General features: G+C 48.5%; 2 protein-coding genes across 22 annotated transcripts in view; one reads left to right on the plus strand and one right to left on the minus strand.

Annotated features, from left to right (window-relative positions):
* The window catches only part of HCFC1 (host cell factor C1), a 124794-nt gene extending 108866 nt beyond the window's left edge, over positions 1 to 15928 (minus strand). For all 4 annotated transcript variants that reach the window (XM_085871347.1, XM_085871345.1, XM_085871346.1 and 1 more), the window contains exon 1: positions 15708 to 15928. In XM_085871347.1, the coding sequence (XP_085727473.1) occupies positions 15708 to 15867 (160 nt within the window). In that variant the 5' untranslated portion in view covers positions 15868 to 15928. The remainder of the gene's footprint in view (positions 1 to 15707) is intronic.
* A 282-nt stretch (positions 15929 to 16210) lies between these two features.
* Positions 16211 to 19874, plus strand: part of LOC147033203 (protein FAM72A-like) — a 33360-nt gene continuing 29696 nt past the window's right edge. For 11 of the 18 annotated variants that reach the window (XR_015055484.1, XR_015055485.1, XR_015055483.1 and 8 more), the window contains exon 1: positions 16324 to 16558. Coding sequence is in view for 10 of the 18 variants with exons in the window: in XM_085871348.1 (XP_085727474.1) it covers positions 16413 to 16558 (146 nt within the window). In the remaining 8 variants the exon portion in view is untranslated. Of the gene's footprint in view, positions 16559 to 19874 lie in introns of all 18 variants that reach the window. The other 7 variants (XM_085871349.1, XM_085871357.1, XM_085871359.1 and 4 more) reach the window with 4 other exon arrangements.

Raw genomic sequence — 19874 nt, forward strand, 5'->3', positions numbered from 1 at the left:
GTTTAACTACCAGAGAAGCCACACCCTCGGCAGGCTTCGTCCGAACTGAGTCGCAGTTACCGACTCGGGTCCGGCGTAACCGAGCGGAAATTACCAAAACCTGCCGGTCCAAATAGCAATTTACGGCACAAGAGGCCTCACTAATTCTCAAGCCTGAACCATACTGGGTCAATGAAAGAAAACACAGACAACGAATTGGAACATTTAACAGTTATTTATTTACAATAGGCAATAGGGAGGGAAACAGAGCAGACTTAATCACAAATATAAATGCAGGCAAATGTACAATGGAAATCACTTAACAGTTTAACTGCAGACTGGCGCCACACACAGACACACACTCCCAAAAAGAAATGGAGCCGGCTGGCCTTTACTGGATCCTCCAGCCGTGGAGGATAGGCAAGCTGGGGGTCAGTCTCAGGTCAGGTCAGGTATGGGAGCATGTGCCAGAACAGCGCGTCAGCCATCCCCGAGGCAGATGCCAGGCCCATCCCCATCTCCTTGAGATGATGTTCAACCTGTTGCAACCATGAGGCACGTGGTCGACCCACTGGCCTCCTCCACTCATGAGACTCCCTCGCTGAGAGAATCTGGTGAGCAGGATCAGCGTCAGGAAAACGAGCCACATGTCCATACAGCCGCAACTGACGCTCACGGACTATGCAGGTAACAAATCTCATCCGAGTCTCTCTCAGCAACCGCTCGTTGGACACAAAATCCGACCAGCGATAGCCAAGGATTCTCCGAAGAGACCTGGTATCTAAGGAATTAAGTCTCCGTCTCAGATCCTTGGTCAGAGTCCAAGTCTCGCACTCATAGAGCAAGACTGGAAGTACCAAGGACCTGAAGACTCGGACTTTCGTCCTCCCGCACAGGTACCGGCAGCGCCACACTCCATGATCCAGTGAATCCATGACTCCCCAGGCCCGACCCAGACGTCTGTTGACCTCTGACTCGCAGCCAGCAGAGACATGAATATCACTGCCAAGGTAAGTGAATCTCTCCACGACCTCAACATCCTCACCACAAACAGACACAGACAGGACAGCAGCATCCAAGATGTCACCGAAAGCCTGGATCTTAGTTTTGACCCAAGAAACCCATAATCCCACCGGCTCCGACTCCTCATTCAGCACCGCGAGGGCCCCCAAGAGGATGTCTAAAGTCTCCGCAAAGATGACTGCATCATCTGCAAAATCAAGGTCCGAGATCTTGACATTCCCAAATGATGCACCGCAACTTGATCTCTCCGACATCCTCCCTAAAATCCAGTCCATACAAGTGCTGAAAAGTGCGGGGGCAAGTACACATCCCTGACGAACTCCAGTAACAACTGGAAATAAGTCAGAGATGGTACCACCACACTTCACAGCACTCTCAGTACCAGAGTAGAGTTCAGACATCAGATCGATCAGTTTTGGTGGCACCCCACGAAGACCAAGAATCCTCCAGAGGACATCCCGATTCACTGAATCAAACGCTTTACAGAGATCAACATAGGCTGCAAGCAGCCCCTGCCGAAACTCTCGTCTGCGTTCGGTGAGGACACGAAGTGCAAGGATACGGTCAATCGTTGACCTCTTTGGTGTAAAGCCTGACTGCTCTGGATGCTGGTGCTCAAGCAGATGGTGGCGAACCCTATCAAGAATTATCCGAGCAAAGACCTTGCCCGGCACTGAGAGCAGCGTCACCCCTCGGTAGTTGTTGCAGTCTTGGCGATCACCCTTCCCTTTCCAGAGAGGGACAACAAGGTCCCTCTTCCAGTCCGTTGGGATGATGCCTGTGTTCCAGGCAGAGCACAAAACTGCATGCAACGACACGAGTGCAGCATTTCCACCAGCCTTGAGAAGTTCAGCATGGATGCCACAGATCCCTGAAGCTTTGGCCCGTTTCAACTGGTTCACCGCAGCCCGTGTTTCCACAAGCGTAGGTGGACCACAGTTGATTTGAGGGTCAGCAACAGGAATTGTAACACCCTTGACGTCCAACTCGACAGCTGGGGGATCAGCCTGGTACAACCGCTCAAAGTAACCGGCCCAGCGGGCCTTCACTTCAGACTCCTCTGTCAAGAGCCTACCACTCTCTGCTCGAACTGCAGTGCTCCGAGGGATGGGCTTGGATGAACGTAATGCGTGAATTCCCCTGCAAGCGGGACGAGAATCACCTGTCCACAGGTGATGCTCGACCCCCTCACAGATTCCTCGCACATAGGCCTCCTTGTCCACCCTCAGTGCACGTACAGTTTTACGCCTCAGCTCCCTGAACAGCTCAGCTCTGCCATTCAGCCTGGCCCTGCGACTCTGGTCAATGGTATCCAGTGTCCCTTGAGAGACAAAATTCTTCTTTGCCCTGCGGTGAGCTCCAAGGCATCCACCGGCAACATCATGGACGGTGGTCTTGAAGGCGCTCCACAACTCTTCAGGACCCCCCAAAGCACCCAGACCCCCCGTGTCCACTCAGCCTGTTCGCAAACTCCTCAGCTACTCTCTCATCCCTGAGCTTGGCAACATCCAGCCTAGGCTGGGATGGTACCATTCTCCAGGATTTAAGGTGCAGCTTTAGAGTTGCTACAAGAAGCCTGTTGTCAGTATTGAGGAACTGAGCACTCCGGTAGACCCTGCAGTTCTGGGTCATCCTCCAACGACCGTCAATGAGGACATGGTCAATCTCCTTTGCCACACCGCCAGCGTTGGAATACCAAGTCCAGCGATGAGCTTGTGGGCGCTGAAACCATGAACCAGCCACCCTAAGTCCATGACTTCTTGCAAAGTCAAGGAACTTAGTGCTATTCTGGTTCATAGTTCCTGACCCACGGGGACCAACACACACCTCATAACCATCCCTATCAGTTCCAGTCGATGCATTTAAATCCCCCAAGACTAGAAGTGTATCTCGTCTGGGGCACTGATCAACCAGACTCGAGTGCGGCGTAGAATGCATCCTTCACGGTGAGATCACTCGCCTCAGTCGGAGCATAAACAGAGACCAGGGAAATGATACCCAAGGAGTGACGAATCCTTAATCTCATAATACGCTCGTTGACCGGTGTTACCTCAATTATCATTGGGGTCAGCTTATTGGACACAGCTACAGCAACTCCTTGGGTCTGGTAACCATCAGAGCGACCAGACCAATAGTAGGTGTAACCACCCACCATTATCTCGCCGCAATCCGGTCTCCGAACCTCAGAGAGAGCTGCAATCCCGATGTCCAAACGCTTGAGCTCAGATGATAACAGAGACAGGTGATCATCCCCTCTTAGGGATAGGACATTCCAGGCACCCACCCGAAGGGACCGCCTCAGGTTAACCAAGGAGACCGCCGTCTGGTGGACGGACACCTCAGCACCACTCCGACACACTCTCCCGCAATCTGACCCAGGGATGTTACCCCATGGTTTCCCTCCTATCATCAAAGATTGGGGGTCCCGAAGGCTTTGCCCCAATCCCGTCACCCGGTGAGCTGCCCTGCAAAGGGAAGCTGCACAGGAGGTACTCCCGCGGAGTGGGTTTTCAGATTTTTTTGCGTTTTTGCGTTTTGCGGAATGAAGGGTTTTACGGTGGCCGGAGTGTAAATCCTGCCACCAACCTCCTAATAAGAAGTGACCCAACTGCAGGAGGACGTCCGCAGACACAGTTGGGCACGAGATATGGATGGCCGTTGGCTCACAAGGAGCTCCTCCGCCCTTTGACAGGTTTTGTTTTTAATCCTGCTGGGTGTGCATATCCAAACACCCTCCTCACCAGAAAACCTGGTGGGGGAGACGGTTTAGTCGCCGACAACCCGACCATGCAACAGGTTAGTACAGGTTTACATGGTACCTGTAGCAGGTCACAGATCGAACCTGACCTGACAGATAAAGAGTCTGGTCGGGTACCAAGCCGCCTCGTGCGGTCTGGCCGACCCGCACATGTGAGCTTGGGGACAGTGGAAGAGCTTTACGACGAACCAGACATACCAAGGACGGTGGGACTTGAACCCACAACCAACGACACACTTGAACCCACAACCAACGACCCAAGGATCGAGGGCGAAGAGATAGATGCCAGCCAGCATGATCCAACCACAAACCAAAAAGCGAGACGAGACACCCTTCTGTCAGGATCGCGCAGTCAATCCTCGTCTCCTCGTGCTGGGTCGAGGGATCTGGCTCTCTGGGAACTCCCCCTCTCATTGGTCGGGGGGGGGCGTCGGGTGATCGGTGTCCTCTCCTCATTGGACGAGGCTGCCTCCGGTCTCTGTGGGCTGTTGCGGTGTCCGCCCCCGATTGGACCGAAGAGACATTCTTTCTTCTCGGGGTGGAGCCAGAGCTCCGAGGTGCCTTTGCCTTCCCCGTGTCGACAAGCGAGACATTCTTTCTTGATGGGGCGGAGTTGGAGCTGAAGCGATCTCACCCCTGATTGGCCGAGAGGAACATTCCATCTTGCTGGGACGGAGTTGGCTCTGAAGTGATGGAAACTCCGTCTACGTTCGTGGCCTTGAACACGTGCGTAAGGAGCTGAAGGAATGGAGGGGATTGATGTAGAAAACCAACTAGAAAGAAACTCGCAGCGTACACATGAAATTCCCATTAAACATAAGGGAGGGATTCTAACTATCCACATATACTTAACGAAATAAGTAAACTTTGGGTGAACTGTATGTGTGAATGCGAATGGTTTACAGATTTGTAACATTATATTTTTAGCACGATCTCTCAATGGTGAAGAATCACTGAAAAAATTATCAGATCCAGATCCGGATTGGGATCTTCACCAAAATTGAATCAATTCTTCCTTGTCACACACCCAACCTGTCCACCAAGTTTCATCTGAATCCGTCCACATCTTATTTAAAATATCATGCGAAATATCGTTTATGGTCCTATCTCTCAATGGGTGAAAAATCACTTAAAAAAATTATAGGAGCCGCATCCGGATCTGGATCTTCAGCAAAACCTAATCAGTTTGTCCTTGTCACACACCGAACTTGTCCACAACTTTGAGATATTCTGTACACAGACCGACAGACAGAAAGTCCGGGTGAAGACATAACCTTCTTCACCTTCAGTGACGGAGGTAGTTATGGGATGAATTGAGCACAGGAGGAAAGAGGGTGAGATCAGAGTCCCCAGAAACCAATATGTGTGGGACAACAAGCTTTGCATTATATCAAAAGGACAACATTTGTGTATAATGTATAATATATATATATATATATATATATATATGGTTACGGAAATGGCCCTTATTGGACAACTAAATATAGGATTAGTTCCGATCCCCCATTAAATGCATGTATAGTTAGGTTGTTTGGTAAAATGGACGTTATATGTGTGTCGGGGGGTGTAAGAGGCGATATTATTGTTGTGCGGTGGTGGTGGAACGAGAGGTCCCTCTTCTTCTTCCCCATCATGGACAATAGGCCCCGCCCAGTCGGCTGAGGGGATGTGGCCAAAAAAAAAGGGGAAGCGACGCGAAGGGGAGGAGTTTGTCGGCTTCGCCAAGAGGCAGGCTCGTGTGTCGAAGGAGCGAACGAAAAGAGACTGTGGTGAAAATGTGAGCGCCGTGGTGGCGCCGATCGGCTGTACACGGGACAGCTGTATCTGTTTTTCGTGAGGAACGAGCCGAAAAAAAGGCAGGGAAGGCAACAGAGACACGACGAGTGTCGAGTCGCGATCTGCTGGATGAGCAGGGCCTTCAAAGTGAGCGAACGTAAGAGAGGCTGCCTGCACGTCGAATCGGTGACCGACTCTGGAAAGAAAAGGTGATTTGAGAGAGAAACTGAGAGGACGGAGTTAGGAAGTCGGGCTACGAGGCGGGAAGGCAGGAGAGGAGACGCCGGAGCCTCTGACGGTCCCTGCTCACACCAACGGCTCGACACGTTTTCCGATCTGCTTGCCGGAGCCCGGCACCTCGATTTGGGCCTTGTCTGGTGAACAGGCCAGGCATGGATTTGAATGCTGGACATTGAGAGAGATCGGCTGAGGCCCATCACCGACATTGCGCGGGGCAGGAACGTGCTGAGGAGGGCGTGCGCACGCGATGCATTGAGAATGAAGAGTATGGCGCCGCCATCTTGCCACGCGGCGCGTTCGAGCTGGGAGTTCGAATCCGTGGACATCCGCCTGTTGTGAGCGACATTCGTGCTTTTGACACTGTCCTCTCGTCCATGAGACATCACCAAGTACTCTGTCTTGTCTTGTATGCATGCTGTCTGTCTATCTGTCTTTGTCTGCATGTTGTTTAAGGCATATTTCGGTAGTGACCCCCTCGAAACCTGTAGTCGGTGGTTCCCTAGTTAAGAAGGGATTGAGGATTGTTAAGAAAAACATTGTCGTGAATTTTGCTTGTGTTGTGATCCCCGAGGTTCCCCAAAAAATCTGGATAATTCGTATGAAGTTGCCGCTATGGATTAATTTGTGTGGCGTCGAGGAACGATCCGTTCGATTGGCATATAAAACCAAAATGGTTACAGACTGGCAGAAAACGCTCGGCATCTGACACAACCAGTCTGTAACCAGGGGTTCCATTTCCCCGACTGGCAAGGTACAAGGATTACGTTGGTATCGCGATTGAAGGCGCGTGACCCGAGGCCTGTGCTGAGACGGCCGGCGTTATAAACCCCGGAGACGGTGGTGGTGAGGGTGGCGCCTCGGACCGGGTGAGAATCCCGCCACCCTGGCTCCGCAACAATATACAGTGGGGAGAACAAGTATTGGATACACTGCCGATTTTGCAGGTTTTCCTACTTACAAAGCTTGTGGAGGTCTGTAATTTTTATCATAGGTACACTTCAACTGTGAAAGATGGAATCTTAAACAAAAATCCTGAAAATCACATTGTATGATTTTTTAAATAATTAATTTGCATTTTATTGCATGAAATAAGTATTTGATACATCAGAAAAACAGAACCTAATATTTGGTACAGAAACCTTTGTTTGCAATTACAGAGATCAGACGTTTCCTGTAGTTCTTAACCAGGTTTGCACAGACTGCAGCAGGGATTTTGGCCCACTCCTCCATACAGATCTTCGCCAGATCCTTCAGGTTTCGGGGCTGTCGCTGGGCAACACACACTTTCAGCTCCTTCCAAAGATTTTCTATTGGGTTCAGGTCTGGAGACTGGCAAGGCCACTCCAGGACCTTGAGATGCTTCTTACGGAGCCACTCCTTAGTTGCCCTGGCTGTGTGTTCCGGGTCGTTGTCATGCTGGAAGACCCAGCCACGCCCCATCTTCAATGCTCTTGTTGAGGAAAGGAGGTTGTTGGCCAAGATCTCACGATACATGGCCCCATCCATCCTCCCCTCAATACGGTGCAGTCGTCCTGTCCCCTTTGTAGAAAAGCATCCCCAAGGAATGATGTTTCCACCTCCATGCTTCACGGTTGGGATGGTGTTCTTGGGGTTGTACTCATCCTTCTTCTTCCTCCAAACACGGCGAGTGGAGTTTTAACCAAAAATCTCGATTTTGGTCTCATCAGACCACATGACCTTCTCCCATTCCTCCTCTGGATCATCCAGATGGTCATTGGCAAACTTCAGACGGGCCTGGACATGCGCTGGCTTGAGCAGAGGGACCTTGCGTGCATGGCAGGATTTTAATCCATGACGGCGCAGTGTGTTACTTATGGTTTTCTTTGATACTGTTATGTGGTCCTAGCTCTCTTCAGGTCATTAACCAGGTCCTGCCGTGTAGTTCTGGGCTGATCCCTCACCTTTCTCATGATCATTGAGGGTCCGCGAGGTGAGATCTTGCATGGAGCCCCAGACCGAGGGAGATTGACTGTTATCTTAAACTTCTTATATTTTCTAATAATTGCGCCAACAGTTGTTGCCTTCTCACCAAGCTGCTTGCCTATTATCCTGTAGCCCATCCCAGCTTTGTGCAAGTCTACAATTTTGGCCCTGATGTCCTTAGACAGCTCTCTGGTCTTGCCCATTGTGGAGAGGTTGGAGTCTGATTGATTGAGTGTGGACAGCTGTCTTTTTTGCAGATAACGAGTTCAAACAGGTGCAGTTAATACAGGTAATGAGTGGAGAATGGGAGGGCTTCTTAAAGACAAAACGAACAGGTCTGTGAGAGCCGGAATTCTTACTGGTTGGTAGGTGATCAAATACTTATTTCATGCAATAAAATGCAAATTAATTATTTAAAAATCATACAATGTGATTTTCAGGATTTTTCTTTTAGATTCCGTCTTTCACAGTTGAAGTGTACCTATGATAAAAATTACAGACCTCTACGTGCTTTGTAAGTGGAAAAACCTGCAAAATTGGCAGTGTATCAAATACTTGTTCTCCCCACTGTGTGTGTATGTATGTATATGTATATGTATATGTATATGTATATGTATATGTATATGTATATGTATATGTATATGTATATGTATATGTATATGTATATGTATATGTATATGTATATGTATATGTATATGTATATGTATATGTATATGTATATGTATATATATGTATATATATGTATATGTATATGTATATATATATATATATATATATATATATATATATATATATATATATATATATATATATATATATATATATATATATAGTTACGGCTGTGGAAATTCGCAGAACACCATATAGGTTCTTAGTACAGTTATGCCGATAAGTCCGTGTTCAGTTGGATTTCCCCACCATTGTCGAATGGGAATTACTCGTGTCACCCGGGATGTGATCTTTGAGTTAGCAGCTTTTCTTTACTATCGTTATTTTGGACCAACTACCTTCTCCACCATGCCACCCACCAACCACCACATCAACCATCTTCTCCACGCCACCCACCACCACATCAACCACCCTCTACACACCGCATTCATAACGACGACATCTCTCCACCATCTCCTAAACCGCATCTCCCCCACCCGAATAACATCGCCTCACCTTCATCCCCGAAGCCGCCATCTTTGCGCCAGTCACGGCGAGTTCCCAGCGAACAGCATCGCTGCAAATAGACTCGGGGGTTTCTTAGTTGGCGCCAGCGACGGTGATTTCACGCCCGTCCGCTCTCCGAGCAAGTTTGGGTGATTTCGCGCACGTCCGCTCTGTGGAAGCTTCGCCTCGGAATTCGGATCAAAGGAGAAAAAGGGGCGGGGCCTGTGGAGGTCAGAGGTCAGAGAGCGGAGGTCAGATCGCGTCTCACGAGGCCAAAAAATGGCCGCGCAGAGCGCCAGTTCAGTCAGTCGATAGTCGGTCGGTGGAACCAGTCGGTGAAGTCTGGAGGCAGTCGCTGAAGTATGGAGTCGGGAGAACACAGGCAGGGGCGAAGTCCAGGGGAGCGGAGGACACGCGAGACGGAGAGCATGGCTAAGCTTGCTGTGCCGCGCAGACCTGCGCGTTCGTGGGGAGAGAGCCGGAGAGAGCTCGCCAGCCAGCGCCAAATGGTCTGAGGTGATCGGGCTTCAGGAGAGTCCGAGCGTCGTTGAGGAACGGACGGGTTCTTACAAAGAGCATCAACTTTGAAAGAGCATCAAGACCCGTTCGTTCCTCTCAACGCGTCGCCGGCTGAGGCCTGAATCACCCGGCCGCTTGGCACGGCCTGGGCTCAACCGTGGTTACGCTAGCTGCGTGGGGAAGGAGCGTCACGGGTCGCCCCATCGAGGCACCACGAGGGTGGAGGTAACCTGCAACGGTCTCGTGGAACTCCTTCGGTCCGCCAAGCTCCACGTTATAAAGGCCTACGGGCCCAGTCTGACCCCTTGTCTTTGAGGGGGTCTTTCCTTGTTTATTTGTGTGAATGTTGTGGCGCCATGTCCGCAAGTAGAACTGTTTAAGTGCTTGTGAATAATAAATAATAGACGGTTGTAGTGCTTTGTCTTGCTCGCGTCTCGTCCCTTCCCGCCAATTCCATTGCTTTCCTGTATACGTGCATGTTAGTGTTTTGCATACCTGACTGCATACGTGTGTGCATAAATGTGCGTTTAAATGTTAACTCGTTCGTTGTGTCCTCTTTCCCCATTGAACTGCTATCTTGCCTTCGGAATAATAGCGGGCTTTTTAATAGCCGATAAATGAATTGGGTCCAGCGAGGTCTCGCGATAATACACCGCTCGGTTATCCCAGAACAGAACGAACTGCTTAAGCGGTTCGTGTCCAAGCAGACCTGGCTGAGGTACGGTCTCTCGGTAGTCTGCCCGCATGAATACTTAGGTATATCGATAATTCGGCGATTGACCCTGTTGCGCGCGCGGGTAGTGTTGACTAGGCCGTGGTGTGCGCTTGGAGCACACCCGTGACTGGTTTCCGGCGTTGTTCCGGAAAGTCGCGACTGAATTGTCCGTCCGGTGGGCGAGACGGCCGCCATTGGTTAAAGCGGCTGTTCGCACGCCGGCAGGCGCAAATACGTAAGACTGGTGTCGAGGAGCGGGAACCCAACTCTCCCGTCTCCAAACAAAATTAACGGGAATCGGAATCAATGGTGTGTAGCGCGACCCTCGATTCCCATTAAATTTTGAGCTTTTAAAATTAATTCCGAGAAGCAAGATGGCGTTTCAAGGCGAACGGGAGCAGGGGGTAATGGATGTAGACATATTAGAATCCATGGCTCAGGACGAAATCCCTGTGCAGGACATTCCCAAAGAGATGCAGGTTGAATTTCCCCCACAAACGAACCCAGAGCCCGAAATGGGCACGGTGGCGGCAGCCGCGGCTTTCGACTCCCCCCCCCCCGTCAAAATTCCCCGCCCCCCACCCCCGATCCTTGCCGAATCGGCTCAGCCGAGTACATTTGACAAGGTCCAGTTGATGGCAATGCTGGGAAGAATGGATACAAATATACAAAACAAAATAAATGAAAATGCATGCAAAATGGATGAAATGAATAACAGCATGAAAACAAATGTGCAATAAATGAATTCATGCGAGAATGGAAAACAACATGGAAGAGGTGACACTCTCTCCATTTATCCCATCTTACAGACGTAAAACGTTTGACTTCTTCGTTCGCTGCATTGTCCTGGTGAATAATACACGGGGGAGCGTCTATTGGCTGTCGAGGCGTCACGTGATCCGTGTAGAGAAAATTCAAATGAGAGCGCGGCGAATGCTTCGATTTTCAAGATGAAAATACACAATAACTGCAGCTATTTGAGTGGAGAACTTTTGGATACGTATGTATTTGGATATATACCATCATATTATCAAGGTTTTGTCTACCCCCCCCCCGCCCCCCCGATGAGTGGAACGAAATTGCACGATACAGCTTACGGCTGGTGGCCTATAATCAGTTCGCCCTTGTCGCACACCCAACCTGTCCACAAAATTTCATTCAAATCCGTCCACAACTTTTTGAGGCATCCTGCACACAAACATAACCTCCTGCACCTTCGGTGGCTGAGGTGACGAGTAAGGCACTCGGTGGAGCGAATACCTCCGCCATGTGATGCCTGATCCACGAGAACATATCGGAGCCCAATACATTTTTGAAATATCATGCTATACAGTACTACATCATTTTTGGCCCCATCTCTCAATGGTGAAGAATCACTTTATAGATTAAATAATTCTCGTATCCAGATCCAGATTGGGATCTTCACCAAAATCAAAACAATTCATCATGGTCACACCCCCAACCTGTCCACCAAGTTTCATCTGAATCCATCAACTTTTAGAGATATTTTGCTCTATATTAGTTTCGCCACATCTCTCAAAGGTGAGGAATCACTTAAAAAAAAAAAAAAATTATCGGTTCCAGATTCGGATCTTCACCAAAATTGAATCAATTCTTCCTTGTCACATACCCATGTGCACCAAGTTTCATCCGAATCCGTCCACAACATTTTTGGGATATCCTGCACACAGAGACAGACAGACAAACAAACAAACAGACAAAAGAGGGGTGAAAACATAACCTCCTTCCCCTTCGGTGGTGGTGGCAACCACAAACAAGTTGCTACTGCTGTTTAACACGAAACTTAAAGGGAGGAAACCTGACATTCTTAAGGCATCATATGCTGATTGCATCCCCCACAGACGAACAGACTCGAGGCTAGATCTACTGTAATCTATATGCCACAGAGATAACAACAACATGACCCTTCCTGCTGCTCCCAATGGGAGCGGGTATACTAATTCTTTTAAAATCCCTCATTTTACTTGTATGGATTGATTGGAAATAAGATGCTTAAAAATCAGAATACATAAATGGTGAGAATTATTGGCCAAAATGCATTAAACGAGACGCCACATTTTAAATTGCTGTCCCCTGTGGTCGGCTTTTACTGATCGGATCGGATCATATCTTGATCTGCACTGCATGATGTGCTGGGCAGACATTGGCACCACAACTAATCCTCGAGGAAACTATTTTGTTGAATCATCTGTCTGAAGTTCATGTCACAAAGCATGTGAAATGTGCAACATTCTGTTTCCTCCAACCACGTTTATTCGTGTACTCTTGTATTTGATGTCAGGTAACTCGAGTATTGTGACCAAGTTACATTATTCTTACCATCCTACAGGAACGAGTGTCGCTTATTATGGTAACATGCTTGCCTCTGGATTTAATAACCAGATTCGACTACAAATAGTCTTCCTGCTTTGCAGGCAAGGTATCAGCTAGTAGTCTCTGTGTCACAAGGAAATGGGAAACCAAGAGTGCATCCGAGTTGACAAAAGCAGCATCACTCAAGTGCCATTAGAATTTAGATCAAGGATTTCTTTATTTAGATCAAGGATACTCCATGCGAAGATGATGAGAACCGGCACCCTGGCCACATTCCAAATTCCTGCTCCAATCTACAGGGGGCACTGCATCGGCAGCACATCTGTGTCCCCCCCCCCAGCAAATGATGTTACCCGCAATCATGGAGGAGACGACGAAGTTTAATACTACAATTACTACTACTACTACTCCCTAAATGTTATAAAACTGCAGCAACAACTGTTAAGTTTTCATCGAGCAGAAAATATTTCAGGCTGTTTGAAAGTACAACATCCATCTATGTTTCAAATACAAATAGATGGGTTACAAATACAAATGGCGGTCATTTCCCTCGTCTTCAATAATACCCTGGCCTGGATTGGTCCATCTTGATAATTCCGTGAAGCTGTGGACGACCGAGATGTGTTCCATGACCAATCACCTCGTGGAGTGCTCAAGTGGCTTTAAGCACTCAATCGAAACATTTGATAAGGGATGGCTGGCTTGGCAAGCGATAGCAAGCTGCTCGGTCATGGAACACACCTCAGAAGAATGTCTGTTTCGCTTAGAATGTGAACAAGTGGTGAAAAAAAAAAAACTTAAAAAAAAAATGTCAAAAAAGATCGAAATTGGTAATCGCACAGATAATATGGACAATAAATAAAATGGGTAGATATTGCGAATGAAGAGAAAAACGAAGTAAACGGCATGAGATGAAGAAGAAGAAGAAAAAGTGGAGCAAGAATAATAATAAGAAGTGGAGCAAGAATAATAATAAGAAGTGGAGAAAGAATAATAATAACTCGCCGAAACCCCGTCACAGACGGATTCCGTTCATTCAACCACCCTCACCAGCTCACCCACACTCGAGGAACATGGACTGGACAGGGAGTGCTTGCTCCCGCCTACTCATCCCCCGCCCCTACCCCATTCCCCCCCACAATGAATTTGCTTACCCCCGCCCAAAAATTTAATTACCCCGGCCCCGCTCCCGCCCCTTCACTCCCCAGTTCCGTCTCTCGATTCCCCGCCTCACTTACCCCCAGGCCCCCGCTCCCCTGTCCACCCCCTCACACTCAACCCCGCCTAATTCACCCAGCCCCCGCCCACTCATCCCCCGCCCCATTCCCCCCGTCTCCTGCTTTCAATTTGCTTACCCCCGCCCAAAAATTTGCTTACATTGCCCCTGTCTCTTCACTCCTTGCCCTCCACCTCTTCACTCCTTGCCCCCCACCTCTTCACTCCTTGCCCCCCGCCTCTTCACCCCCGCCCCGTCTCTTCATGGCCCGCCCCCGTCTCTTCACTCCTTGCCCCCGCCTCTTCACTCCCTGTCCCCGTCTCTTCATGGCCCGCCCCCGTCTCTTCACTCCTTGCCCCCCGCCTCTTCACTCCTTGCCCCCCGCCTCTTCACTCCTTGCCCCCCGTCTCTTCACTCCTTGCCCCCACCTCATCACTCCCTGCCCCCCGCCTCTTCACTCCCTGCCCCCTGTCTCTTCATCCCCCACCCCGTCTCTTCACTCCTTGCCCCCCGCCTCTTCATCCCCCGCCCTTCACTCCTTGCCCCCGCCTCTTCATCCCCCGCCCCTTCACTCCTTGTCCCCCGCCTCTTCACTCACTGCCCCCGTCTCTTCATCCCCCACACCGTCTCTTCACTCCTTGCCCCCCGCCTCTTCATCTCCTGCCCCTTCACTCCTTGCCCCCCACCTCTTCATCCCCGCCCCTTCACTCCTTGCTCCCCGCCTCTTCACTCCTTGTCCCCCGCCTCTTCACTCCTTGCCCCCCGCCTCTTCACTCCTTGCCCCCGCCTCTTCACTCCTTGCCCCCCGCCTCTTCACTCCTTGCCCCCGCCTCTTCACTCCTTGCCCCCCGCCTCTTCACTCCTTTCCCCCGCCTCTTCACTCCCTGCCCCCGCCTCTTCACTCCCTGCCCCCGTCTCTTCATCCCCCGCCCCGTCTCTTCACTCCTTGCCCCCGCCTCTTCACTCCTTGCCCCCGCCTCTTCACTCCTTTCCCCCGCCTCTTCACTCCTTTCCCCCGCCTCTTCACTCCTTTCCCCCGCCTCTTCACTCCCTGCCCCGTCTCTTCACTCCCTGCCCCCGTCTCTTCATCCCCCGCCCCCGTCTCTTCATCCCCCGCCCCCGTCTCTTCATCCCCCGCCCCCGCATCTTCACTCCTCGCCCCCGTCTCAACGAAAAGTGTTTATTCTGCTTCAGCTTTGAAAGTTGACTATTGCCACTATGTGCGATGCACTCTTACAGGTACGAAGTTTCTTTCAGTCCAGGTCACAGTACTGAGAAAAACGTGACGCGACCGCTAGGAGGAGCACAAAATTGGTCCTTCAGTATTAATATATAGATGATAAGAAGAAGAAGTGGAGCAAGAATAACAATAAGTGGAGCAAAAATAATAATAAGAAGAGGAGCAAGAAGAAGAAGAAGAAGTGGAGCTAGAATAATAATAAGAAGTGGAGCAAGAATAATAATAAGTGGAGCAAGAATAACAATAAGTGGAGCAAGAATAACAATAAGAGGAGCAAAAATAATAATAGTAAGTGGAGCAAGAATAAGAAGAAGAAGAAGAAGAGGAGGATCAAGAATAATAACAAGTGGAGCAAGAATTAGAAGAAGAAGAAGAAGAAGTAGTAGAATGAGAGAAGTGGCGGAAGAAAGGGCGGGATCGACATTGGGAAGTCGCAAGAAACAAACAACAACAAAACGATCCATCGAAATTTGAATTAAACAGGGATGAAAAAGCGTGAAAGGAAACTCGGCACGACGGTTTCTGTGAAACCAAGGAGCGCAAGGAGCGGCCGCGGAAAGACACCGGCGGGGAGGGAGGCGGAGGAACAAGGCATAGGAGATAGCGACGGTTGTTCCGGCCAGCTGAAACAAGGCGCGGTGCTTTCCACGAAGGCCTCCTACGCTTCAGAAAAATTCAGATCGAGATCCTAGTGGAGGACGCCGAAACCCCGAGAGATCTCCTCGAAAGTGCCCGGTTCAAAGGTGTTGGCGCCAAAGCCATTAACAACACGCGCGCCATCTTGACGCCGCACAGACGCATAACCCACCGGTGTTGTATACGTGCAGCTCGTCCACGATGCCCTCATTGCCACCACCGAAGACGACCATGAGCTCTTTGATGGCGACGGCGCGGTGTCCATGGCGCGGCCGGGGAACTGGGCCAGTCGAACCGCTCAAGCGCTTCCAGCGCAGCATGGGAGCCGCCATTTTGGGCCTCGCCTTCCCAGAATGCTGTGCCGGCGGAAACAAGATGGCGGCGCCTTTTAAACGAGCTGGCGAAACAACTGCTAATTCCTCACAGAAATTTTTTTTTTCCCCATCGATATCGTGTTGTTAATTTCCTGAGAAACGATGCCGTTAATTTTGACAGGATAATTGTTTTGACGCGCAGTTTCAGAATCGCGTGAAGAAGAAAAATTCCGTCCAACAAAGATTGTCTTTGTATCTGGCGTTTCGCCAATCGGTAATAGGCAGTAAATCAAAGCGACCAATGAACGAGAGCCATTATGGTTAACTTCCGGTGCGCAACAGCCAATAGGTGAAGACGTTCTTGACGCTTCGCCCAATGAGGACGCGAGATGGGCGGGACGAGGCGGGGCCAGTAGTCGATCGACCAATCGATGCGGAAAAGAAATCTTCGGGATGTTTCCTCATTATGTGTGTGTTTTTTATTATTTTATTTTGCCGTTGACGTGTTTTGTGTTTATACACCAAAAGTGTTTGGAGCTCCTTCTTTACACACGACGGCGTACATGTCGAGATCAAAGTTCAGCAATAAGCTGGTCCTGGAACTTCGATGCAAGTACTGCGATGCGTGTTTGTCTCGCCGCGGGATGAAAGCCGTATTGTTGGCGGACGTGGCCATGGAGCTGTTTTCTACGGACAGGCCGCCTGCTGGGTAATGCTCGTCAGTACAAAAACATTCGACGTTATTTATTTCGTGCGTTTAAAGGGACAAACTACAAGTATTGTCAATAAGTGAAACTAAAGTTTATTTTTACATTTAATTAATGTAGATTCTCAGTTTGATACAATATATATTATATACTGTATATATATATATATATATATATATATATATATATATATATATAAAGACACACACACACACACACACACACACACACACACACACACACACACACACACACACACACACACACACACACACACACACACCTGAAGCAGCATGATTGGCTGAGATTACTAGTTTATTTTTCAATTTGGTCACCGATAAGTTGTAACTAGAACGTCACTCAGTGAAGCACAAACCTCCGCCAACATAAACTGTTTAGGCTTTGCATTCCGATGATGGGCTGGATCTGGATTCGGACCTGAACTCGATTCTAATCACATTGTGCTTCTCACCTAACCAAGTCGTCCAACAAGTTTCATCCAAATCCGTCCATAACTTTTTGAGATATTGTGCTCACGTGGTATTGTCTTGCTCACGTGTTCGATTCATCTGGGATAGCTTATGGAGCCATCTCGAACAGTAAAGTGAGACGAAGTTGGGCGAACGAACAAGCAAAACCAAACTAACTTAACCAGGACATCAGTTTTCTTCCTGTAAAGGCTCAGGCACAATGCTATAGAGTTACTGTCATGGCTCACTGGGCTCAGGACATTAGTTTTCTTCCTTTAAAGCATTACAGGTTTTGTTAAGTGTGATTGAGGAGGGGTGGACACACACACACACACACACACACACACACACACACACACACACACACACACACACACACACACGCACACACACGCTTTGTTGATCAACGTTTGTCTTCATGTACCCAATCGCAAGCGCCGCATCTCCCCACCCCCATATCTAATCACAAATGCTGAAACATCAGACCGAGGTAATTTATTATTTAATTTTTATATTGATCTAATGTTAAGTGAGGAGCTTGTGCATAACTCACGTGCAGGATGAAGTCAGTAATAGAGATCAGTGTGTGCTTTTGCCAAAAAACATGTGCACAACAGGAATGAATCACTCATTAATAAGGACGAGAGCATGCACTTTGTTGCTTTTCAAACGAACAATTTAGGTACATTAATAGGAACTAGTGAGTGCCAGTATGTGCAGCCCCCTCTCGCTCCCCCACTCTCATCCCCCCTCCCCCCCTCTCTCTGCCTCCTCTCTTGCCACCCTCTCTCCCCCCTAGTCTCGCCCTTCCTCTCTCCCCCCTCCTCTCTCGCCCCACTGTCATCCCCCCTCTCCCGTCCCCCTCTCTCGCAGATATTGGTTGACAGATAAATGGCCGCAACTTGGGAACCGCTCGTCCAATTAATATCAAACCTCGAAAAGGCACATCTGCAGGTCCCCAGCAATATTCCTGGCAAGTTTCAATCAGATCGGACTGTCAATCGTGCAAAAAAAAAAAATAAACATTAACTGTGATGTCATAGCACCGTGTCTTGTCATTGGTCAACAGATAAATGGCCGTAACTTGGGAACTGCTTATCCGATCAATATCAAACCTTGAAAAGGCACATCCACGGGTCCCCAGCAATATTCCTGGGAAGTTTCAATCAGATTGGACCGTCAATCGTGCAATAAATAAATAAATAAACATTAATTGTGATGTCATAGCACCGTGTCTTGTCATTGGTTGACAGATAAATGGCTGTAACTTGGGAACCGCTCGTCTGATTGACATCAAACCTCGAAAAGACACATCTGTGGGGCCCCGGCAAAATTACTGGCAAGTTTCATTCAGATTGGATCGGCGGTCGTCGAGAAACGGCGGTCGCAGACAAACAGACAGACAGACAAACACACACACAGAGATTGCTGGAATTATAGATAGATTTTGGGGTATGAAGAGAAAATGAACAAATACACTATATATATATATATATATATATATATATATATATATATATATATATATATATATATATATATATATATATATATATATATATATATATATATATATTTAAGCCCAAAATTATTCATACCCTATGAAAAATCTGAGAGTTTTGCATTTATCTCATACCTACAAGCTGGAGTGGTGGAACTTTCACTTCACCCAAGGACGTTGAGTTGGTATGTACAAATCCACATATAGTTTGGCTCAACATTATTAGCATAACAATAGAAATGTTAAGATTTCTGTTTTTATGCCTGTCCAAAATTATTCATACCCCATACCAAGTAACAGAATTGAGGCCAATGTTTGTGATAATGCACATGCTTTTGATAGTCTGAAGATTCTTTATAATGTTATGCAATTATTCCAAGATGTGTGCACATACAATCTGAATGCATTACAAATGTGGTCTATTGAATGTAGTGAGGAGTGTTGTAGAACAACACTCTGCTTTTAGACTATAAATTAAGGGGAGCTGATACAATCATTCTCAGGTCATTGTCATCATGGCAAAGAAGAAAGAAGTCAGTGAAGACTTTCGGTTGTGCATTGTGAATGCTCACAAGGAGGGGAAAGGCTACAAAGCTATTTTGAAGCAGTTCTGAGTGCCAGTTGCCACCATACAAAGCATAATTTGGAAGTACAAGGAGTTCCACACTGTAAAAAACATTGAAGGGCGTGGTCGGAAGCCAAAGGTGTCGCCTCGTCTGGCGAGAAAAGTATGGCGAGAGGCCAACAACAATCCACGGATCACTATTGAGGCTCTCCTGAACAACCTTGGCGAGTCTGGGACCAAGATATCAAGGCAGGCACTCCAGTAGACATTGCACAAGGGGGGTCTCCATGGATGCCGACCAAGAAAGACTCCACTCCTCCATCCCAGGCACAGAAAGGCTCGTCTAGTCTTTGCAAGAGCTCACCTGGACAAAGATCCAAGCTTTTGTTCCTCAGTTCTGTGGTTGGATGAGACAAAAATGGAGTTTTTTGGGCACAGAGATGTTGCTTTCGTTTGGCGAAAGAAAGGTGAAGCATACAACCCTAAGAACACAGTCCCAGCCGTCAAGCATGGAGGCAGGAGCATAATGCTTTGGGGATGTTTCTCAGCCAGTGGGCCCGGCAATCTCGTCAAAGTGGATGGCATCATGAAAAAGGAGCAGTACATCAAGATCCTTGAGGAAAACATCAAACAGTCCGCAGAAAAACTTCACTTCGGAGAGCGTTGGACGTATCAGCAGGACAACGATCCGGAACACACCGCCAAGTCAGTCAATAAATGGTCCCGGGATAATGATGGAGACGTCTTGGAGTGGCCAAGCCAAAGTCTGGACCTCAACCCAA

The sequence above is a fragment of the Eptatretus burgeri genome, chromosome 2 (genome assembly GCF_056783735.1).
Source record: "Eptatretus burgeri isolate ZD-2024b chromosome 2, Ebu_testis_v1, whole genome shotgun sequence".
In the NCBI taxonomy this organism is placed as follows: Eukaryota; Metazoa; Chordata; class Myxini; order Myxiniformes; family Myxinidae; genus Eptatretus; species Eptatretus burgeri.